We start from the raw sequence: 24,240 nt of genomic DNA on the forward strand, positions 1-24,240 counted from the left end.
ATTAGCCGGGCATGGTGGCATGCACCTGTAGTCCCAGCTACCCCAGAGGCTGAGGCAGAAGAATCGCTTGAACCTGGGAGGCGGAGGTTGCAGTGAGCCAAGATTGCACCACTGCACTCCAGCCTGGGTGACAGAGTGAGACTCCGTCTCACAAAAATAAAGTAAAATTTACAGTTTATTTGTATCAGACCCAGATAACACAAATATTTATATGTCTCTTAAAGCTAACCTTTTGAACTTACGAAAAAATTTTAGGTTTTTATTATGGAAAATTTCAAATATAACCAAAGCTAGACTAACGTCTCACAGTTTTGATGTATATTTATTTTACTAGAAGACTGAACATCACTCACAGGTTTGAAACCTTTTGTATTTTCTGTGAACTGCCTGCTCATATCTTTTCCCCCTCTTTCCTATTTTGTTTTTTTGCCTTTTTCTTATTGATTTGTAAGAGCACTTCATGTGTTAATGAAACTAGCTGTTTCACATGTTGCATGAAGACATTTCTGGGTAAGGGAAGTCATAGAACTTCCTCTTTTCTGAGTTCTTGTGCCATTTCCCGTCTGTCCTGCCCCACTGGAACTTGCTAGATCTCTCCTCTGGCCCTGGCGTTTAATAAACATGTTAGTGATGTCTTGAGGTTTAGTCCAGTCTCCCCATCAGGCTGTCGGCTGCTGATTGGCCCATGACAGGAAGCCTCTGCTTTCCTCCGTGTTCTGAGGCCAGGACAGGTCTTGCAGGAAGGGCTCAGAGAATGAGCGGTGAACTGAGACACAGCCACAGCTGCAAAACACATCGTCAGTGCTGAACGCCGTGCATTATGGAGGCTTCTTGGGGACTGTGTTTCCTGGGAGAGTGGGGCATGGCAACTATCTGTGGAATGGAATTAAATCCTAGCCCTGGCGGTTAAATTTGAAAATTGTGCCAGGACTTTGTGAAGGTCCTCCTGAGATCTTCAGAAGTACCCAGCGGCACTTCATTTGGTTCCAGCAGTGAATTCGATCATCCCTGAAAGCCAGGTGCAGTCTCCTGGAAAACAGCCCCAGGCATATGTGTTCAGAGGCACCAGTCCTCTAGAATGGTGTGTGAGGAAGCACAGAAACGGCAGGGACTAGAAGGCTGAGCCCTGAAGACAGCACCCAGCTGGGGGTGGGGGGTGCACACGCATGCGCCTGCCTACCCTAAAGATGAGGGAAGGAGAGGACAGTTTGAGCCCAACAAGGTCTGCCAAAGGACAGTCTGTCCAAGTCCCTTTCTGCCAGTGGGTAAAAGAGGAGGAGGTCTGTTTCATGCCTCCAGTTCCCCCAGCTCTGGGGGCGGCAGGACAGAGCCTGCAGAAGGATAAGGGGGAGCTGTCTGCTGAGCAGGGGATTTGGGCCACACTGATGACGCTGGTGATCATGGTGACAGCGGCAATGAGCAGTTTTGATGAAGTGCTTCCCCCACGCCAGGTGCTGGGCTGTGTGTTCTCCATGTGCTGTGTCCTTACTGTTCAGAGGTCAAAGCTTGGTGTCCTGGAATCGCAAAGTAATGAGCAGGTAGTAATTGAGAGGAGTGGGCACGATGTAGACAAACAGTGGAACCACGACCTTAGGGTTGGGGAGACATTTGGGACAGCTGTGGTGCCCTGCTTAGAGGGGACTGCCCTAGCCGAGTTTTGCCATCTTGGCCTAGAGTTGCCAGATCTTCAGGTTGTGTGTGTGTGTGTGTGTGTGTGTGTGTGTGTGTTTTGTTTGTTTGTTTTTGTTTTGCTGAGATGACAGGTGCCTGTCACCATGCCTGGCTAATTTTTGTATTTTTGTAGAGACAGGGCTTCACCCTGTTGGCCAGGCTGGTCTTGAACTCCTGACCTCGTGTGATACACCCTCCTCAGCCTCCCAAAGTGCTGGGATTACAAGTGTGAGCTACCACGCCCGGCCATCCTCAGATTTTTTAAGAAAAGCTGGGAACTTAGATTTTTTTTTTCTAGTGAGTTTATTAAGGTATAGTAATTACATAATAATAATGATGGTATAATTTACATATAATAAACTGCACATACATACAAACTATGCGCATTTCAAATATATAGCTCCACAAATGTTTCCATCTATGTCACCATCACCACAGTAAAAATGGGAAACAATTCTGTCACCCCAAAGGGGATCCTAACTGTAAAACTCTCATAGATTTTAAAAGTTGGGAACAAATTGAAAAATTTAAACCTGGGTAACAAAGTGAGTACCTTGTCTCTGTAAAACATCAACCAACAATTAGCTGGAGATGGTGGCACATGCCTGTAGTCCCAGCTACTCATGAGGCTGAGGTGAGAGGATCAGTTAATCCTGGAAGGTCGAGGCTGCAGTGAGCTGGGATCCAACCACTGCACTCCAGTCTGGACAACAGAGCGAGACCCTGTCTCAAAAAAAAAAAAAAAAGTGCAAGCCCAACAAAATATGTCCTGAGCTGTTTTTGGCCTCTGGGCTTCTAATTAAGGGCTTCTGTGGCAAGGCAGGGGAAGGCCCTGGCTGGGCCCCCAGGCATAAGGCACTCACTGATACAGGGGCCTCTCTTGCCTTAGCCACAGAAGCCCAGAGACTGGTGAGTGCCTTACACCTGGGGGCCCAGCAAGGCTCTGGGCTGTGGCTGGCATTGCTGCTGTAACATGTGCTGGGATTCATCTTAGGGACTTCACCGAAGGGTCCAAACCCCCAGAAGCACCATGTTCTTGCATGAGGACCCAGCAAGAGGTCAGACCATCTGGAAATATTTGCTTGAGTGTGGACTAGCTGAGCATACTGAGGGCTCTGGGCTGTTTTATGGGTGAAAGCATGGGCAGGCCAGGCACTGGTCTGGTGTGGACCCTTTGGATTTAAGGAAAAGCTTCTGAGAGCTTCTCTGGGCCAGTGTCCTTACACTGGGCTCGTTTAACACTGATAGCTCTTGGTTCCTGGCAGGACAAAATCAGCAGAGCTATTGAGCACCCACTATGTGCTGGGCACACTTCTAAGACATTTGCTCATTACTCCCAAATCCTCCCACTGACTCTACAAGGCTGATAACATGATTATCCACATTTAACAGATGAGGAAAGTGAGATGCAGAGAATTTAAGGATCTTGGCCAAGTGGTGAAGGTGGGGTTCAAACCCAGCATGGCTGGCTCCTGAGTCCATGCCCCTGGCTACACTGCTACACTGTAAAGAGGTGACCATAGGATCCCCCAACCCAGCTCCCAGGCACACATTACTAATTGACCTTGGCACTGTTTCCCCCTAAGCATGGATTTGACTTCAGAATTCAACTGAAACCAATGCTGTAGTAGCCATGATCAGTTGATCTGGGTTGGCATATTAAGATTATTTTCCATCTCTGGCCGGGTGTGGTAGCTCACACCTGTAATCCCAGCACTTTGGGAGGCTGAGGAGGGAGGGTAGCTTGAGTCCAGGAGCTTGAGACCAGCCTGGCCAACATGGTGAAACCCTGTCTCTACTAAAAATACAAAAATTAGCAGGGTGTGGTGGCCCATGCCTGTAGTCCCAACTACTCGGGAGGCTGAGCTGGGAGGATCGTTTGAACCTGGGAGGCAGCGGTTGCAGTGAGCCGAGATTGTGCCACTGCACTGCAGCCTGGATGACAGAGCAAGACCTTGTCTCAAAAAAAAAAAAGTGTATATATATATATATATATATATTTAAATATCTATATATAAATTTAAATATATAGATATTTAAATGATTATTTTCCATCTCTAGTCTAAGTCCTTTGGAGTCCAGCCTATTTTGAACCCTGTATCGGGGGCTGGGTTCATCCCTTATGGGGAATATGGTGAAGCCCTGGAAAGGAGGTGGTTCTGGGTGTGAAGCTGGGCGCCTCCTCTTTTAAATTTCATGAAGTTGGGAACGCCTCAGTGTCCTTGTCTCTAAAGTGATAATTGCAGTGTCTACTCTCTAATGTTACTGTGAGACTGTGTGAAATAACCTAAATGCCCTTATCTTAAACAAGGGGGAGGTGCTAATCAAATGTCTGTGGCCTGAATGGCAATGTTGATGATAATGATGACATTTTTTATGGTTGTTATTTTAGAACAAAGAGCGAGTGGAAGAAGAGGGAGCAAAACCAAAGCATGTGCTGAGCGCCAGTGGGGTGCAGTCTGGTGCCAGGGAGCCTGGGGAAGGTGAGTGGGACCCCATTTGCTTTATCTGACATTGCAGACACAACAGCTGCAGAATAAAGGCCCGAACAACACGGCCCACAGTATGATTCCTGGGCAACTGTTAAATCTTCTTTTTTTGTTGTTTTTGCAGGGTTTTTTGTCATATATATCCCACCAGAGACACATAGTCAATTGCTGTGTTTCAAAACCACCTGGAATACAGTTGACCCTTGAACAACTCGGGGTTGGGGAACTGACTTCCTGCACAGTTGAAAATTCAAGTATAATTTTTGACTCTTCCAAAATTTAACTAATAGCCTACTGTTGACTGGAAGTCTTGCTGATAACATAAATAAGCAATTAACACATGCTTGTTAAATATGGTATTCTTAGAGTAAGCTAAAGAAAAGAAAATGTTATTACAATGATCACAAGGAAGATAAAATATATTCCCTGTTCATTCAGTGGAAGTGGGTCTTCATTCTTGTCATTTTCACATTGAGTAGGCTGAGGAGGACGAGGAAGGTGAGGGGTTGGTCTTGCTGTCTTGGTGGCAGAGGAGGAAGAAAATCTTTATCTAAGTGAACCCGTTCAGTTCAAACCTGTGTTGCTCAAGGGCCAACTGTAGTACCTTTCTGTGCAGGCTATGCCACCAACTTGTTATTCAAATGCTTTAAATGTTTATGGATTACTTTTTTAACCTTTAATTTTCTTGTATAATTTTGCATGATATTTACGTGGTTCCAAAGTCAAATAGACAAAACAATGTTTATTAAGAGAAGTCTAGAGGCCAGGTGCAGGTCCATTCCTGTAATCCCAGCAATTTGGGAGGCCAAGGCAGGAGTATCATTTGAGCCCAGGAGTTTGAGACCAGCCTGGGCAACATAGTGAGACTCCATCACTATGAAAATTTTTTTTACTTAAAAATAAGAGGCTGGGCACGGTGGCTCACACCTGTAATCCCAGCACTTTGGGAGGCTGAGGTGGGCAGATCACCTGAGGTTAGGAGTTCGAGACCAGCCTGGCCAACATGGTGAAATACTGTCTCTACTAAAAATACAAAAAATTAACTGGGCATGGTGGCATGTGCCTGTAATCCCAGCTACTCAGGAGGCTGAGGCAGGAGAAGTGGAGGTTCTTCCAACCTTCCTTGAACCAGGGAAGTGGAGGTTGTAGTGAGCCAAGATCACACCACTGCACTCCAGCCTGGGTGACAAGAGCGAGACTCTGTCTCAAAAATAAAAAATAAATAAAAGAGAAGTCTATCTTCTACCTTTGTTTTCTGCACCCCGCTTCCTCCCCGATATGTAAGTAACCATTTAAAAAACTTTTGTCTTTTCCTTCCCTTGAGGTCCAGTCTAACTAGACAACATGATCCGTGGTTATGTGCACATGTGCACACATACACACTCACACATGCACCCTTCTTAGAGAAACAGGATGCCAGACGCACCATTCTCCACCTTGCTTTCTTTCACTTAACAGTATATCCAGAGATCACTCCATAGCTATGCTTAGAGATTGTTTTTTTGAGACAGGGTCTCACTCTGTTGCCCAGGCTGGAGTGCAAGTGGCGTGAATATGACTCACTGCAGCCTCTATCTACTGTGCTCAATCCTCCTGCCTCAGCCTCCCAAGTAGCTGGGATTGCAGGCACATGTGACCATGCCCAACTCATTTAAAAATTTTTATTTTTAGTAAAGGCAACCTTTCATTGTGTTGCCTAGGCTTCCATAGAGATATTAATTTCCCTTTTTCACGGCTGTGCCATACTCCTTGTTGGATGCATCATGGTTTAGTCAACCAGCTTCTTTCATTTGGGTGGCTTCCAGTCTTTGGCTATTATAAACCTGAGCACTGAATGGCCTTGTGCAGATTCCTTGCAGTATCTTTGTGGCAGACTCCTACACATGGGAGTGCATTTTTGTCCTGCCTGTTTTCCTGTAGAGAGCCAGAAGGCGGATGTGCTGGAGGGGACAGTGGAGAAGCTGCCCCCCATCAGAGCGTCAGGGCTGGGAGCTGACCCCGCCCAGGCAGTGGTCTCACCAGGCCAAGGAGATGGTGTTCCTGGCCACCTGCCCCTGCCCACAAAGGTGGAAACCAAGGCTCCTGAGACATCCAGTGAGAACCTCAGGACTGGCCTGGAATTGGCTCCAGTACCCGGCATGGTCAATGTGGTCTCCTCGAGCCTGGAGGTTGCACCAGGTGCAGGACAAGGAGCATCATCCAGCAGGCCTGACCCTGAGCCCTTAGAGGAAGGCAGGAGGCTGACTCCAGGGCCTGGCCTCCAGTGCCCAGGGCCTCCAGGGCTGCCAGCCTGGGCCAGGACAGCCCACAGTGGTGGAGAAACACCTCCAAGGTAACAGGAGCTCTTCCAGGCTGGGCGAGGGAGGGGATGGACTGCGGCCCCTCGCTGGAGCTCGGCCGTGGGCAGCATCCACTGCATACATGTTCCTGGGCTGTTCCTGCGAGGGGAATGGGGAGGATGCCTGGGCCCTGCCTCTGGGAGCTTAGAGTACCACTGCTCACCAGCTGCCCACTAGAAATAACTGGGGGGAGTTTGGAAAATAAATATGCCTGGAGATGTTGATTGAATTGGTCTGGATTGAGTCTCAGGAATTAGATTTTTTTTTTTACATGCTCCCCAGGTGGTTCTAATGGGGAACAGGGTTGAGAATCACTAGCTCTTAGATCAGTACTAACAGTAGCTAAAAGATGGGGCTCACGGAGCACCTGCCCCCGGGCTGGCCATTGGCTGGGCATTTCACCGGGTTCACCTTTTATTCTCAAGCCATCCACAGGAGGTGAATGTGGTTGTCATCCCCATTTCATTGATGAGAATACTTAGGCTCTCAGTGCCCAGGGCCCCACAGATAGGAATTCATAGAGTTGGGATCTGAATCCGGGTTACCGGATTCCGGAACCTGTGCCCCAATCACTGCACCATCCTGCTTCCTCAAGTCGGCATTTAATTAAGTTCTAAATAATACGGTGGGGAGAGAAGGACAGGGCCCTCAGGAATGTGAGAGGGGTGCAGGCTGAGTTAGCCGCAGGGGCTTTCGGGAGGCTCACGCAGAAGTCCTGGAGGTGGAGTCGTGGCAGCTGCCCTGCCCCAAGAACGCAGCCTGAGGACCTGCTCTCGGCAGACGTCTGTAGCAGAGTAAAGAACCTGCAGACTCTCATGACCTCCCCAGCACGTCCCGGTCCCCAGAGCAGCCCTGCTGAAGGGCACTGTGCCCCCGGGCTTCTCTCGGAGGGACCTGGTGTTTCCTAGCATCTTCTGCGCCTGCCCGGGGTGGCCCTGACCTGTCATGGAGAACCCAGGCCTGGCTCAGGGAGTGGATCTGGTGTCTGTGTTTGCTGTGGTGACAGGCAGAGAAACCCAGATCATTTGTCAGACTTGGTTCTAGGAGGAAATGGGAGTCTCCCAGGAGGCCTCACAGGCTGGAGGGAGGGGTTCCTGGCAGGCATCTCGGGATCGGAACCAGGGCACTAAATGTGGAATCTGGGGCTGGGGGTGAACTGTCTATGAAGTTGTTAGGGGCCTCAAAAGATTCTGAGAGAGAAGAAAAGTTCTCTATCTCGGATTCAACCCTTGGCTGAATTCAGGCCCAGCAGACCTGCAGCGGCCTCAGGAAGTGAGGAGATCACTACCTGCCCTTCCTCACCTCAGACATGGGTGTATTTTGAGGAAAATAGGTTGGAAGTCAAGTATCAGCTGTGACGGGCCATGGCTGCCTGTGCAGAGGATCCTCCTGGGCACTGTGGCTCATGCCTTGACCCCAGCACTGTGAGAGGCCGAGGCAGGAGGATCGCTTGAGCCCAGGAGCTTGAGGCCAGCCTGGGCAACAAAGCAAGACCCTATCTCTACAAAAATTAGCTGGGTTACCATGGGCATGGTGGCGTGCACCTGTAATCCATGCATGCTGCTGGGGAGGCTGAGGTGGGAGGATCACTTGAGCCCAGGAGGTTGAGGCTGTAGTGAGTTATGATCACACCACTGCACTCCAGCCTGGGAGACAAAGTGAGACCCTATTTCAAACAAACAACAACAACAACAAACAAACCCAGAGGATCCTGAGGCCATGACTACTGAAGCACTGAGCTGGAACTGGTCAGCACTGCCTGCCGTGAGTCTGCCACATGGCAGGTAGACAGCTTTGGGTACTGAAGGTGGCAGGAGCTGCTTCTAAGTGCCTTTAGGGTCTTCACTCCATGCCCCTGGAAGTGAAGACCCAAAGGGAAGTCATGACTGCTGGCCTTCTCAGCTGACCATTGACTGGCAGCAGTTTCCTGTGTCCCTTGGTCTGGCAGGAGGCCTGAGTTAGATTTGGAGTGGCTTGCCATGGATGCCACACTTCCCTTCCTACCTGTCATTACTGAACCATGCCCAGTCCCAAGGCACAGTGTTGGAAGGATTTCTACCTCCCACCCAGTGAGTCACACGCACCTAGGGACAGGTGTGTCAGAGAGGTCCAGCAGCTCAGACACAGGGACAGGGCCTTCAGCTGCTGGAGAAAGGCTTCACTGTTTTCTTTTAAAAAATTGGGATAAAAACTGTCCAGGCACAGTGGCTCACGCTTGTAATCCCAGCACTTTGGGAGGCCAAGGCGGGCAGATCACCTGAGGTAAAGAGTTCAAGACCAGCCTGGCCAACATGGTGAAACCCTGTCTCTACTAAGAATACAAAAATTAGCTGGGCGTGGTGGCAGGCGCCTGTAATCTCAGCTACTCAGGAGACTGAGGCAGGAGAATTGCTTGAACCTGGGAGTCGGAGGTTGCGGTGAGCCAAGATCGTGCCATTGCACTCTAGCCTAGGGGACAACACTGAGACTTTGTCGCAAATAAATAAATAAATAAATAGGGATAAAAACCACATAATGTAAAATTTAACATCTTAGCACCCCCCCCTTTTTTTTTTTTTTTTTTTGAGACAAGGTCTCACTCTGTCACCAAGGCTGGAGTGCAGTGGTGCCATCTCGGCTCACTTCAGCCTCCACTTCTGGGGCTCAAGTGATCCTCCCACCTCATCCTGCAGTGTAGCTGGGATTACAGACATGTGCCACCATGCCTGGTTAATTTTTTATTTTTTTGTAGAGACAGGTCCCACTATGTTGCTCAGGCTGGTCTCGAACTCCTGGCCTCAAGTGATCCTCCTGCTTCAGCCTCCCAAAGTGCTGGGATTACAAGTGTGAGCCACAGTGCCCAGCCCCATATTAACCTTTTAAAAGTGTACACTCAGTAGTGTTAAGTATATTCACGTTGTTGTGAGACAGATCTCCAGGACGTTTCCCTCTAGCAAAACTGAGATTCATCATCCACTAAATAACACCTCCTGCCCCTCAGCCCTTGACAGCCACCATTGTACTTTCTGTCTCCGTGAATCTGAGTATTTGAGGGTCGTCATATCAGTGGAATCATACAGGATTTGTCTTTTTTTTTTTTTTTTTTGAGACGGAGTCCCACTGTGTCACCCAGGCTGGAGTGCAGTGGCATGATCTCAGCTCACTGCAAACTCCACCTCCTGGGTTCAAGCAATTAGCGATTCTCCTGCCTCAGCCTCCCAAGTAGCTGGGACTACAGGCATGTGTCACCACACTCAGCTAATTTTTGTATTTTTAGTAGAGATGGGTTTTCTCCTTGTTGGCCAGTCTGGTATCAAACTCCTGATCTCAGGTGATCCATCCTCCTTGGCCTCCCAAAGCACTGGGATTACAGATGTGAGCCACTGCACCTGGCCACAGGATTTGTCTTTTTGTGCCTGGCTCATTTCACTGAGCACAGTGTCCTCAGGGTCAATCGATGCTGTAGTGTGTGTCAGAACGTCCCTCCTCTTTAAGGCTGAATAGTATTCTGTGCTGTATAATGCGTAGACACCACCTTCTGTCTATGTATTATCCGTCACTGGGTATTTGGGTTGCTTCCACCTTTTGGCTGTTGTGAGTAATGCTGCTACAGTTATGAGTGTACAGATGTCTCCTGGAGACCCTGCTTTGGATTCTCTGCCATATATACCCAGAAGTGGAGTTGCTGAAACATGCAGTAATCCTACTTTTAATTTCTGAAGAGCCTCCAGTTTTCCACAGCAGTTGCGCCATTTTAGCCCTTTTGAACCCCTGCATTTGTGCCCTCCTCTCTTGGTTGACTCTTGGTGCATCTGTAAGGTATCACCGTCCCTGAAGACAAAAGAGAGAACTGAGGCCAGGCTTATCGAAAGCTGTCCAGCAACCTGCTGGCAGAGCTAAGCCCAGAATCGAGGCCACCTGCCTCCCTGCTGAGACTCAGTCCCCGCCACAAACTGTCACCCTCACCCACTAATACACATAGACCCTGTGCTGTGGGATTGTGGCCCAGCAAAAAGAAGCCCCACCAAGAGGCAGCCAGAGTTGGGGAGACTCGGAGAGGGAGGGTTTGGATTCCTGGGTGACTTGACTGCCAGAATCAGAGTCCTTCCTTCTAGAGGTCGGGGCTCAGAGGGCCTTTCCCACCTCCATCTGGGCTCACAAACCCTAGTATTGCAGAGTCTGGGCAGTGAAAATGAGTGAAGTGAGCTGGAGCATTGCCAGGGTGCACAGGGTCTGTGCTGAGGTGGAGAGCTGTTCCTCAACCACGTGGGCACATGGGCCCAGCACAGCCAGCTCTTCTGTTTGTTCAAGATGAACAGAAAGTCTAGTCTTTTATGAGAATTGCCTGATTTTATTTTATTTTAGTTTTTGAGACAGGGTCTCTCACTCTGTCGCCCAGGCTGGAGTGCAGTGGTATGATCATAGCTCACTGTAGCCTCCATCTCCTGGGTTTAAGCAATCCTCTTGCCTCAGCCTCCAGAGTATCTGGGACCACCGCTCCTGGCCAAGTTTTTTAAAATTATTTTTTGTAGAGATGGGGTCTTGCTATGTTGCCCAGGCTGGTCTCAAACTCCTGGCCTCAAGGGATCCTCCCACCTTGGCCTCCCAAAGCACTGGGATTACAGGTGTGAGCCACTGTGCCCAACTGGAATTGACTGATTTTAAACAAATACTTCTGATCTGGGGCTTCCAGTGTGATGTTTGAGTTGGTTTCTCCTTCTCTTCATTTAAGTGAAAGGGAAACTGGGCCCAGGGAAAGGTAGAGGGACCCGGGCCTCCCGCCTACAAGCCTCAGTTCTCCTGGGACAGAAGCAGGTTCTCAGGGGTGTATGGTCCTCACCCCTGTCCATTCTCAAGCTTCCCAGGACGCTCATCCGGTGGGATCCTGGGAGCTGATGGCACCAACTGCCACTGAAGCCAGCTCCTGCCCTCGTGTCCTGTCTAGCAGGGCCCCAGGGCCATTGTCAATGATGGCAGCAGTGGGCATTGGAACCCACGTCTGTTCTGACTCCAGAGTCCTTGCCTCTAACCTCAGCACCACGTTTCTCTCCACCCCAGGATCTCCATCCACATACAAGAGATGGGTACTCCTGCTGCCTCCAAGTCCCTGGGACTGAGCCCAGAGAACAGACCCCTGAAGGAGCCAGAGAGCTCTCCCCATTGCAGGAGAGCCGCAGCCCCGGGGGAGTGAAGGCAGAGGAAGAGAAAAGGGCTGGGGCCGAGCCTGGCACGAGATGAAGCGTGGCCAGGAGCGACGACAACGACCACGCGGCTGGGGCCCTGGGCCTGCAGCAGGGCAAAGGCCCAGGGGCGGGAAACCCTGAGCCTGAGCAGGACTGTGCAGCCAGGGCTCTGGGCAGAGCCGAAGCAGTAAGGAGGACGCCCCCAGGTACTGAGGCTGGCAGCGTGGTTCTGGGTAAGTGGGGCTGTTGTCTGGCTAGACACGAGCCCTGAGGGGAAGGAGTTTGGAGTCCCTACTCCTGGGGAGTCTTCCTGTAGCTTCCAGGGGTAGATCATGTGAGTCTGGGGGCGTCCAAGAGTCAGGAACATCTCCAGGTACATCCTGGGGCTGGAGACCAAGGCACAAAGATGCGGGGCCTGAACTTGGGCTGGCTGCAGAGGTAAGGGAGAGGGCACACGTGTGGCCCACCTGAGTACATTTCCTTTTTTGGAGACAGGGTCTTGCTCTGTTGCCCAGGCTGGAGTCCAGTGGCATGATCGTAGTCCCCTGCAGGCTTGACCTGGGTTCAAGTGATCCTCCAGCCTCAGCTTCCCAGAGTTTTGGGATTGCAGGCATGAGCCACTGTGCCTGGCCACTGGGGAGATTTCTTACTGCCACCTGTCTGCCTGAGCTTGCCACCATGAGTCTCATTTTGGATTGAGAGAGAGAAGGCTTCTGTTAAAAAGCAAAGACCTGAATTGGTGTCTGTGACCACTGTCAGCCATTCCCACCCACCCGGGCTAGTGACCCAGGGTGTGTTCTTCTGTTCTAAAAGCCCTCAACCCTTCCAGCCCTAGGGTCACACCCTCCTTGGTCTGATAACTGTCCACGGACCGCTGTCAGTGTTCCCGGTAGTTGGAGAGCAGGCAGAGTGCTCCCATGGCGATCCCTGAACAAACACCAGCCCGAGCCGACTTCCTTCCAGCCCTTGGTGCACAACCTGTTCACACCACTGCACTTGCTGTGTGTTCTAGCTTCTGTTTTATTCATTTAGTCTATTTCCTGTAACATTTCTAAGTATTCATATCACCTCGGAAGGACAAGATTAAAATAAAACAACCCTAAACCATTAAAAAACAAACAAACAAGCAAATCTTTCCAAGTGCTGGCCGTCGTCTGTTTCCCTTGCAGACAGATCCCCTGTCCACCCCCTCCCCATCCTGTGCCCCCGGGGCCTGCCCCCCTGGCTCCATCACGGGCTGTCATGCTGAGCTTCTGGTTGGGCTCAGCTGGCAGGAGATGGAGGGTGAGAGGAGAGAGGGTGGATGTTTATTTCTCCAGCTGCCTCCCTCTCATAACACCGTTGCGAGTTTCCACAGCCCTGACTTTACAGTCCCTTTAAAAATAGTGGCGTCACTAAGTGCCCCATCACCTTGTCCACGTGGGCCCTCTGTTTCCTGCGGGCCACACAGATCCACTAGGATTGTTCTAGACCTCATGAACAGACTGGATAGAACTTCTCGGCCTTGCCAAGGGCACTGTCCTGGGTGCCGGGAGACCTGGGTTTGAGTGCTGTCTGTCACAGGCTCCCTGTGTGACCTCAGTGGTCACCTCACCTCTCTGACACTCAGCTCCCTTCTCTGCCAAATGGATGGCTCTACTGAGATGGTTTGGAGAAAAGGTTTCAAATTCCAGGGCTGTACGTAGGGCGTGGTGGACCAAGGGAAGCTAAGTGGGTCTGGCACAGGTGACCAAGAGGTGTGGGCTGCACAGAGGAGGCTCACGGGTCCTTATTCCTCCTGAGCAGATGACAGTCCGGCCCCGCCAGCTCCTTTTGAACACCGGGTAGTGAGCGTCAAGGAGACCTCCATCTCGGCGGGTTACGAGGTGTGCCAGCACGAAGTCTTGGGAGGGTAGGTGGGCATCTGCCTTGGTAGGGGGGCTTAGAGCAGGAGTCACGGGGCGGGGTCGGGACCACCTGGAGAACTGGGGTGGGTGCTGCAGGATGACTCTCTCTGGAGCTGATGGAGCCAAGGCTGGGGTGGGACATCCCGTACAGCATGGGGTGCATGGTGGCCCACAGAGTGGGGGAAAGAGAATAGCTTGAGAGGACAGGAGAGCCCACGTGGCGTCGGGGAGGGGAGGCTCAGGAGAGCGGGCACCCTGTGGGTATGGGAGGCACAGCCTGGAGGTGGCCAGAAAGCCACCATGAGGTGGGGTGAGGAGAAGTTTCTTTAGGGTGGATAGCCCAGGTGATGTGGGGTGAGGGGATGTTCCCTGGGGTGCAGGATGGCCTGGGTGGTGTGGGGTGAGGGGATGTTCCCTGGGGTGCAGGATGTCCCGGGTGGTGTGGGGTGAGGGGGATGTTCCTTCAGGTGCAGGATGGCCTCAGTGGTGTGGGATGAGGGGATGTTCCCTGGGATGCAGAATGGCCTGGGTGAAGAGTTGCTTTGCAGGTTTCAGGATAGCCAGCAGGGTTTTGGGGTGATGACAGGCTGCACTCTGGGATGTAGGATGGTCCGCACGGCCTGTGTGTGGAGGAGTCGAACCCAGAAGTCCAGGGATGGGTGTGGGATGAGCCTCTGGGATCTCAGCCTGCCATGTGGCTATGTCTCTTCAGGGGTCGGTTTGGCCAGGTCCACAGGTGCACAGAGAAGTCCACCAAGATCATCAAAGTGAAGAGCGCCAAGGACCGGGTGAGGCATCTGCATGGGCCAGGTCCCTGTGGCCAGCCTCAGGATTCCTTTCCTTCCCTTAGGGCCCCCAGGCTCCCATGCTGAGCTGGAAATGCTACTTATTCCTGCTCTTTTCCTGGATTCCCACCCTCCAGTCAGGAAGTCCCCTTCACAGCCCTGGGTCCAGACCCACCCACCATGCACAGGTGTCCAGGCGCAGCTCTGTAGAGCTGCCTGTGGGGCCTGGGGCAAGAAGGTCCTGTCCTTGTTGGGCCTTAGGTTTCCTGTCTGTGAGATGAGTGGGTCACACTCAGGCCCTTTGTGTTGTAGAATCTGGTTTGGGTGTTGAGTCAGGGAGACCTGGTGTGAGAATAGGAAATAAGGAAGGATGAAGAGTTCTGTGTCTGTCTCGGGAGGTCACCTGGCTCCTCTTCCTGACTCATTCGCTTGGAAATCCCTCTGTCCTCTGGTTCCCCCAAGGAGGACGTGAAGAACGAGATCAGCATCATGAACCAGCTCAGCCACGTGAACCTGATCCAGCTCTATGACGCCTTCGAGAGCAAGCACAGCTGCACCCTCGTCATGGAGTAGTGAGTATCAGAGGTGGGGCGGCCGCCTCGGCTCAAGCCAGGGCTCAGTGCTGGGGCTTAGAGCCTTCATTCGAGGCAAAGCCCTCTCTGTCCTTTCCCCTTCCTGGCACGTCCAGGGTCGTGTCATCCTGTCTTCTCTGGCTTGGCTATTTGACCTCCAGTATGGAATGTGGAGGACAAAACAACTTTGTCACAAACCAGTGGCCAGTGAGCCTGATTTGACCTGCAGGTATATGTATGTCAATTGACCTATACTATTTTCAGTAATTTTTTGAAAATTAAATTAAATTGAAACTTTTTTTAGAGATAAGGTCTTACTCTGTCACCCAGGCTGGAGTGCAGTGGTGCGATCACAGCTCACTGCAGCCTTGAACTCCCAGACTCCAGTGATCCTCCCACTGTAGCCTCCCGTGAAGCTGTGACCACAGGCATGTGCCACAATGCCCAGCTAATTTTTAAATTTTTTTGTAGAGATGAGGTCTTGGTATGTCGCGCAGGCTGGTCTTGAACTCCTAAACTCAAGCAATACTCCTGCCTCAGCTTCCCAAAGTGCTGGGATTATAGGTGTGAGCCACCACACTCTGCCTGTTTTTAGTAATGTGGAATTTGTTGTTAACCATTGGAAATTAGGAAGCTTCACATTAAAACCTAGATATCTGGCTTTTCTTGAAAACATAAAAGATGTAGTAAATGCCGGGCCTGCTTTCCAGGTGGAAATGATGTGTGGGAGCTCCCAGGGGTTGCCATTTGTATACAGGGTGACCAGGTTTCCTTTGCCACAATCCCCACCACTCCCAACCGCCCCAGTGCTGGGGCCAAGGGCTCAGAGGCTGTTCATATTTGTGCTTGTGTTGCTGTCTTCCTTACAGGCCAAGCTGAAGAGAGTAAAACGTTTGTCATGTCATGTCCTTATTGAAAGTGGAAAAAGAAAAGATAAAGCAAAAGACCGTGTGTCTTCAGAACATGTTTGCTTCATGTGTGGCCTTATTGGCCCATTTAGGCTTATGCCACAAAGGTGCGAGTTGGCCTCCATAGGCGAATGAGATCGCAGCCCTGGTCAGGATCATCCAGAGTGTGCCTGGATCATCAACACTGATGGCCATCCCCTCTTCCCTTTGACCTGTCACTTCCTTTTTACCACCCCTAATCTTTGCTGGGAGTGGACTGGAGCAAAGGTCCCAATAAAACCCCAATGGCAGGCCTGGCAGGGTGGCTCACGCCTGTAATCCCAGCACTTTGAGAGGCCGAGGTGGATCATGTGAGGTCAGGAGTTCGAGACAAGCCTGACCAACATGGTGAAACCCTGTCTCTATTAAAAATACAAAAATTAGCCAGGTGTGGTGGTGAGCACCTATAATCCCAGCTACTCGGAAAGCTGAGGCAGGAGAATCACTTGAACCCAGGAGACAGAGGTTGCAGTGAGCAGAGATCGTGCCACTGCACTCCAGCCTGGGCGACAGGGTGAGACTCTGTCTAAAAACAAAACACACAAAAAACCCAAGGGCAGTGGCAGCAGCCCTGTGACCCATGGGGTGTGACGGCGGGCCTACCCGGGCTGGCCTCTTTTGGCCCTGTGATGACAGTGGACAAGCCCTGAAAAGCCTTTGCTTAGGCTGGTGCCTGCCTCTCCCTTTGCTCTGGCAGCGTGGACGGGGGTGAGCTCTTTGACCGGATCACAGACGAGAAGTACCACCTGACTGAGCTGGATGTGGTCCTGTTCACCAGGCAGATCTGCGAGGGCGTGCATTACCTGCACCAGCACTGCATCCTGCACCTGGACCTCAAGGTGGGTTCTGCCTTGGGCGTGCGGTAGGGGCCCCTGGTGCCCTAGCCCCTGGCATGCTCTCCCCATTGAGAGCTCTGTCCACAGACAGTCCCGGCTTCCATTCCTGGCTCTCTGTCATTTTGTAGTTCTGGAGTCTGGGACAGGCCACTCTTGCTGCCTCTTGGGGCTGTAGTTCTTCCATCTGGATAATTGTACCTCTTTAAGTATTATTTGAAGATTAAGTGAAACAATGAGCTTTTCTTCTTTAAAAATACCTTTAAGATTAGTTTTTTTAAAAGTTCAAAAGGGAACATAGGCTTTTGGTAACAAATATAGACAACAGAGTAGTGTGTAAAATACACAGTGAAAGTTCCTCCCGCCAGACCTCCGTGCTGAAGGGACTTCTCTGTGAGCAAGCTGGCATGACTCACAGACACACAAAAGGAGGTCCTATGATGCATTCTTCCCTCCCTCCCTCCCCCTCTCTCTTTCTTTTCTTTCTTTCTCTCTCTTTTCTTTCTTTCTCTCTCTTTCTTTTCTTTCTTTCTCTCTTTTCTTTTCTTTCTTTCTCTTTCTTTTTTCTTTCTTTCTCTTTCTTTCTCTCTCACTTTCTTTTTCTTTCTCTCTCTCTTTTCCCTCTCTCTCTCTCTCCTCTGTCTTCTCTCCTCTCTCTTCTCTTTCTTTTTTGGAGACAGGGCCTCTCTCTGTTGCCCAGGCTGGAGTGCAGTGGTGCCATCATAGCTCACTGCAGCCTGGACCTCCCAGGCTTAAGTGATCCTCCGTCTCCCAAGTAGCCAGGACTACAGGCGCGTGCCACCACACTCGGCTAATTTTTGTGTTTTATATAGAGACAAGGATTCACCATGTTGCCCAGGCTGGTCTTGAACTCCTGGACTCAAGCAATCCTGCCTCAGCCTCCCAAAGTGCTGGGATTACAGGCGTGAGCCACCACATCTGGCCCAGATGGCTGCAAATGCCATTAATTCATTCCTTTTTATGGCTGAGTAGTATGTGGTACTGGCATAAAAATAGGTGCATAGACCAATGGAACATAATCGAGAACCCAGAAATAAACCCTAATACTTACAGCCAACTGACTGACAAAGCAAACAAAAACATCAAGTGAGGAAATGACACCCTATTCAACAAATGGTGCTGGGATAATTGGCTAGCCACATGTAGGAAAATGAAACTGGATCCTCATCTCTCACCTTATACAAAAATCAACTCAAGATGGATCAAAGACTTAAATCCAAGGCCTGAAACTAAAAATTCTAGAAGATAACATTGGAAAAACCCTTCTAGACATTGGCTTAGGCAAGGATTTCATGAGCAAGAACCCAAAAGCAAATGCAATAAAAACCAAATGTTTAAAGAAGAATTAACACCTTTACAAATTCCTCCAAAAATAGAAGAGGAGAGAACGCTTCCTTCTCATTTTATGAGTCTAATCTTATCCTGATACCAAATCAATGACATCACAAGGAAAGAGGGCTACAGACCAAAATCCCTTATGGATATAGATGCAAAAATTCTCAATAAAATGTTAGCAAACTGAATAAAACATATAAAAAGGATTATATACATGACAAAGTGGAATTTATCCCAAGAATGCAAGATTGGTTTAACATATGAAAATCAACTTAATGTGCCATATTAATAGAATAAAGGATGAAATCGTGTCATTATTTTAATAGATGTAGAAAAAATAATTGACAAAATCCAAAAATTTTTCATAATGAAAATAATAAACAAATGAGGAACAGAACTTCCTCAACCTGATAAAGGCCACCTGTGAAAAGTCCACAGCTAACACTATAGTTTGTAGTAGGAGACTGAATATTTTCTCCTTAAAATCAGGAATAAGACAAGGATATCTGTTCTTGCCATTTGGATTAAACATTTTACTGGGGGCTATCACTAGGGCAATTAGGCAAGAAAATAAATAAAAGACATTCAGACTGGGAAGGAAGTAAAACTGTCTCTATTTACAGATGACATGCTCTTGTATATAAAAAATCTTAAAGAGAGGAAACTATTAGGATTAATAAATTCATCAAGGTTGCAGTGTACAAGACAAATATACAAAAATCAGTTGTATTTCTAAATACTGGGACTGAACAATCTGTAAATAAAATCGAGAAAATAATTTCATTTGTGACAGTATCAAAAGAGTAAAATACTTAGAAAAAAATTAACAAAATAAGTGCAAGACATTCTCTGAAAACTACAACAAAATGTTAAGATAATTCAAAGACCTAAATAAATGGAAAGGCATCCCATGGTCATGGATTGGAAAATATAATATTGTTAAGGTGACAATACTCCCCCATTGATCTACAGGTTCAACATAATCCTTATCAAAGTCATAGCTGGCTTCTTTCCAGATATTAATGAAATCCTAAAATTCAGATGGGAATTCAAGGGACCTGGAACAACAAAAACAATCTTGAAAAAGAACAAATTTGGAGGACTAACTTTTCCCAATTTCAAAACTTCCTACAATGCTACAGAAACCAAAACAGTGTATTACTGATGTAAGGTTAGATATGTGCATCAAATTAATACACCTGAGAGTCTAGAAATAAACCATTACATTTATGGTCAATTGATTTGTGACAAAGATGCCATGACAATTCAATGGGAAAATTATAGTCTTTTCAACAATTGTGCTGGGACCTCATGCTAGGGAGCTACATGTAAAAGAATGAAGTTGGACCCTTACCTCACGTCATATACAAAAATTAATTCAAAATGGATTGTAGACTTAAATGTAAGAGCTAAAACTATAAAATTGTTAGAAGAAAACATAGTAATAGATTCTTATGACCTTGGATTAGGCAATGGTTTCTTAGATACAACACTAAAAACATAATTTAAAAAAAGAGATAAATTAGACTTCATCAAAATGAAAAAAATCTCATACTTCAAAGGATACCATGAGAAAAGTAAAATAATAGCTCACAGAATGGGAAAAAATATTTCCAAATCATATATCAGATAAAGGATTTGTATCTATAACATATAACAAACTCTTATAACTCAACAATAGAAAGAAATAACCCAATTAAAAAATGGTCAAAGGATTTGAATAGATATTTATCCAATGAAAACATACAATTGCCACTAAGCACATGAAGTGATTCTCAGCATCATTAGTCACTAGGGAATTGTAAATCAAAATCAGAATGAGATACTATTTCATATCCACTAGACTGACTACGATAAAAAGTAAAAATGACAGACAATAAAAAGTGTTAAAGGCTGGGCACGGTGGCTCATGCCTGTAATCCCAGCACTTTGGGAGGCCAAGGCAGGCAGATCACCTGAGGTCTGGAGTTTGAGACCAGCCTGACCAACATGGAGAAGCCCTGTATCTACTAAAAATACAAAATTATCTGGGTGTCATGGCACATGCCTGTAATCCCAGCAGGAGAATCACTTGAACCCGGGAGGCGGAGGTTGCAGTGAGCGGAATCAAGGCACTGCACTCCAGCCTGGACGACAAGAGCAAAACCCCATCTCAAAAAAAAAAAAAAGAAAAAGAAAAAAAGCATTAGCTAGGATATGGGAAAATTGGAACCCTCATACATTGCTGGTGGGGTTGTAAAATGTGCACTCACTTTTTTAAAAGTTTGGCAGTTCCTAAAAATGCTAAACATAGAATTACCATATAACCCAGCAATTTTACTCCTAGCTATACCCCTAAGAGAATTAAAACATAAGTTGACACAAAAACTTGTACACAAATGGTTTTAGTAGCATTATTTATAATAGCCAAAAGTGTAAACAACCCAGATACTCATTAATTTTATTAGTTAATGGATAAACGAAATATGGTCTTATCCATACAGTGGAATATTATGTAGCCATGAAAAGGAATGAAGTGCTGATACCTGCTACACAACACGGATAAACCTTGAAAACATTCTGGTAAGTGAAAGAAATCAGACATGAAAGGCCATATGTTTTATGATTCCACTTATATGAAATGTCCAGAATAGGCAAATCCACAGAGAAAGAGAATACATTAATGATTGCCATGGGGTGGGAAGTGAGGGGAGAATGGACAAGGACTGATGATGGGTATGTTTTTTTTTTTTTGAGATGATGAAAATGTTCCAAAATTAGATAGTGATATCATTACACAACTCTGTGAATATACTAAAAATCATTGAATTGCACACTTTAAAATGGTGAGTTCTGGATGGGCGAGATGGCTCACGCCTGTGATCCCAGTACTTTGGGAGGCTGAGGCAGGCAGATCACCTGAGGTCGGGAGTTTGAGACCAGCCTGGCCAACATGGTGAAACCCCATCTCAACTAAAAATACAAACAAATTTGCTAGGCGTGGTGGCCCACACCTGTAATCCCAGCTACTCGGGAGGCTGAGGCAGGAGAATCACTTGAACTTGGGAGGCAGAGGTTGCAGTGAGCCGAGATCGTTGTCACTGCCCTCCAGCCTGGGCGACAAGAGTGAAATGCTGTCCCCACCCCCACCCCAAAAAAGGTGAGTTTTATGGTAAAAATCAGTATTATTTGTATTACTTATAATGTTATAAAATTTAAGTTCACCTGTTTCTTTTGACCTTTTTAAATGTGCATACTAGAAAACTTTAAATTACTATATATGTGGCTCACGTTATATTTTTATTGGACAGTGTTATTCTAGATCTTATATAGAAGACAGAGATTTTTAAACACCATTCTCTCGCACCTATCTGAGGAATTGTACAACCCCATTGTAACATAAATAACAATGAAAACTTCTGTTGGGAGAAACAGTAGCTGACATTTGCTTTGGAAGCTGTAAAGTGTTTCATGCATGTTATGTCATTTTATCCTCACACCCTCTGGGGGGACAGACGTGAAGAGGTTATTACACCCGTTTTACATATGGAGACATTGAGTCTTCAGGAATGGGGAGGGATTCATCTCGGGCTACAGAACCAGGTAATGAGCCCCTGGGCCTCAGGCACTGGACACTGGGTCTGCAAGTCCTGTCTCTCATAAGCCCTACATCTTCACTCAGCTTCTGTCCTCAAGCCCCCAACACACATACCCCCAAATTTGTCATGCACGAGTAGCGAGCATCCTTCCATACTCCTTCAGGGCCTCAGAGCTGATCCAAATGCCATAAGAGGAGAGGCATGCCAAGGCTGCCACCCTCATGCCATGGGCCACAGCTGTCACTGCAGAATGGCAGGTGGACATTCAGCAGCTCTGCTCTCCTTAACCAACCGGTGATGCTTTGGTCTCACCCCAGAGGTTTTGATGTAATTGGTCAGGATTGAGGCCTGGACACTGGGACTTTTTCTTTTTCTTTTTTTTAAATTCTCTTAGCATTCCAGTATAATATTGGCATTTTAAAAGCTCCCCTGATGATTCCAATGTACAGCCAGTGTTGGAAACCCAGCCCCAAACCAGTAGTCCCATACAAGCAGCTCATGAGCCAATTATACATCACAGAGGTATTCTGTTGGGCTCTGAGACGTGAGTTTAGATTTCATTTAGTTGTTAACATTTAAAAGCATGGAATTTTCACATAAAAACCTGAATTCCTAGCTGGGCATGGTGGCTCATGCCTGAAATCTCAGCCCTTTGGGAGGCTGAGGCTGGAGGATCTCTTGAGCCCAGGAATTCGAGACAAGCCTGGGCAACATGGTGAGACCCCATCTCTGTTTTTTTAATTAAAAACAAAACTGACCAAACAAAAAACCCCTGAATTCCCAGCTTCTCTTGAGGACTGAGAAACTCTGGCATTGTGCCTGCACTCCTACGTGGTGACCAGTGTCTGGGACTGGGTAGTGCTGTCCCTTTACACAGGCTGGGAGCCTCCAGTTCCCCACACTCCACACCAATCCTTATTGTCTCACCAGCCCCTTCATGTATTTCCATTATCTATCCAGCCCTTGCAGGGCTGCCCTGAGCCATTCATGTCCCTTGAAGGCTGGAAAACAGAGGCCTATGGACAAGTGTGGCAGCTGCAGACCTCCTCAGCTATTGCTTGGACTAAGCAGACTTCCTTCTTTCCCAGCCAGAAAACATATTGTGCGTCAATCAGACAGGACATCAAATTAAGATCATTGACTTTGGGCTGGCCAGAAGGTAAGGGAGTTTTATGTAGATACCTTAACAAAATTCCTTGGGACTCTTTGTGGCTCTCTGGGTATGGTTACTTCTGACCCAGCTAATGCTTGAGTTTTGGAACTGATGCAAGAAAGCTCTTGTGCACAGAAGCTGGTGGCCTTTGACTTGCAGACAGGCCTTGTTGCTCTTGCATGGGCTGGCTTTGTGCTGTGGGCTCTGCTTCTTCCTAAAAGGCTATGGAATTAACTGAACTTCACTCCACCTGTCTGAGAAGAGAGGAGAGTGATGGTGAAGGGGGCTGTTGAGCGAGGTGCTGGGCTACTCAGTTCTGTGGGTTCCCCAGGCATCCTGGGGCCAGGAGGTGCTGGACTATGCGATGCATCTGTCACCATCCCTGCCCTCCAGGAAATGACCAGGTTAAATACAAAAAGCGAGTATGTGACAGTGTTGGGTGGTGCCATGGGTAGGTGTTTCTGTAACCACTCAGGACTGGTTTACATCTTGGTGAAATGGTGATATAATACATTATCTGCTTGCATGGGGGTTGTTATGAGGGTTAAATGAGAAAATACACAGACAGTGTGGACCCATCCTATCCGGGAGGTTAGGTTCTCAAGTTTCAGGGCATAAAGTAAACATTGTAGGCCCAGCACAGTGGCTAATGCCTGTAATCCCAACACTTTTGGAAGGCCAAGGAGGGAGGATCTCTTGACCCCAGGAGTTCGAGACCAGCCTGGGCAACATAGCAAGACCTCATCTCTATGAAAAATACAAAAATTAGCCCAGCATGGTGGTGAGCACCTGTAGTCTCAGCTACTTGGGAGGCTGAGGTGGGAGGATCACTTGAGCCTGCAGTGAGCCAAAATCACACCATTACACTCCAGGCTGGGCAGTAGAGCTAGACCCTGTCTAAAAATAAATAAATAATAAATAAACATTGTATATTATTTTTTATTATTATTATTATTTTGAGATGGAGTCTTGCTCTGTTACCCAGACTGGAGTGCAGTGGTGCAATCTCTGTTCACTACAACCTCTGCCTCCTGGATTCTAGCAATTCACCTGCCTTAGCCTCCCAAGTAGCTGGGATTACAGGTTCCCGCCACCACACGTGGCCAATCTTTGTATTTTTAGTAGAAATAGGGTTTCACTAAGTGGGTCAGACTGGTCTCAAACTCCTGACCTCAAGTGATCCTCCTGCCTCAGACTCCCAAAGTGCTGGGATTACAGGCGTGAGCCACCACATCAGGCCCATTGTATATGATGTTAAAAATCTCAGAGTCTCTTAAAATGCCTGAAGCCTAGTGCAGTGTGGCTAATGTTGCTGTGTAGCCCAGGGGTGCCACACTACCCATGGCACCACCCAACACTGTCACATACTCACTTTTTGTATTTAAACTGGTCATTTCCTGGAGGGCAGGGGTGGTGACAGATGCATCGCATAGCCCAGCATGTCCTGGCCCCAGGAGGCCTGGGGAACC

The 24,240-nt window shown here is 48.1% G+C and overlaps 1 protein-coding gene across 1 annotated transcript in view; it reads left to right on the plus strand.

Annotated features, from left to right (window-relative positions):
- The first annotated feature begins 1,166 nt into the window (after window positions 1-1,166).
- The window catches only part of LOC100604194 (myosin light chain kinase 3), a 34,265-nt gene continuing 11,191 nt past the window's right edge, over window positions 1,167-24,240 (plus strand). The window contains 10 exon segments of the mRNA XM_030795612.1: window positions 1,167-1,691; window positions 4,064-4,154; window positions 6,081-6,492; window positions 8,448-8,568; window positions 11,537-11,894; window positions 13,447-13,552; window positions 14,260-14,335; window positions 14,795-14,904; window positions 16,549-16,690; window positions 22,707-22,777. Of these exon segments, the coding sequence (XP_030651472.1) occupies window positions 1,167-1,691; window positions 4,064-4,154; window positions 6,081-6,492; window positions 8,448-8,568; window positions 11,537-11,894; window positions 13,447-13,552; window positions 14,260-14,335; window positions 14,795-14,904; window positions 16,549-16,690; window positions 22,707-22,777 (2,012 nt within the window).

Source organism: Nomascus leucogenys, chromosome 17 (assembly GCF_006542625.1).
Source record: "Nomascus leucogenys isolate Asia chromosome 17, Asia_NLE_v1, whole genome shotgun sequence".
Lineage (NCBI taxonomy): Eukaryota > Metazoa > Chordata > Mammalia > Primates > Hylobatidae > Nomascus > Nomascus leucogenys.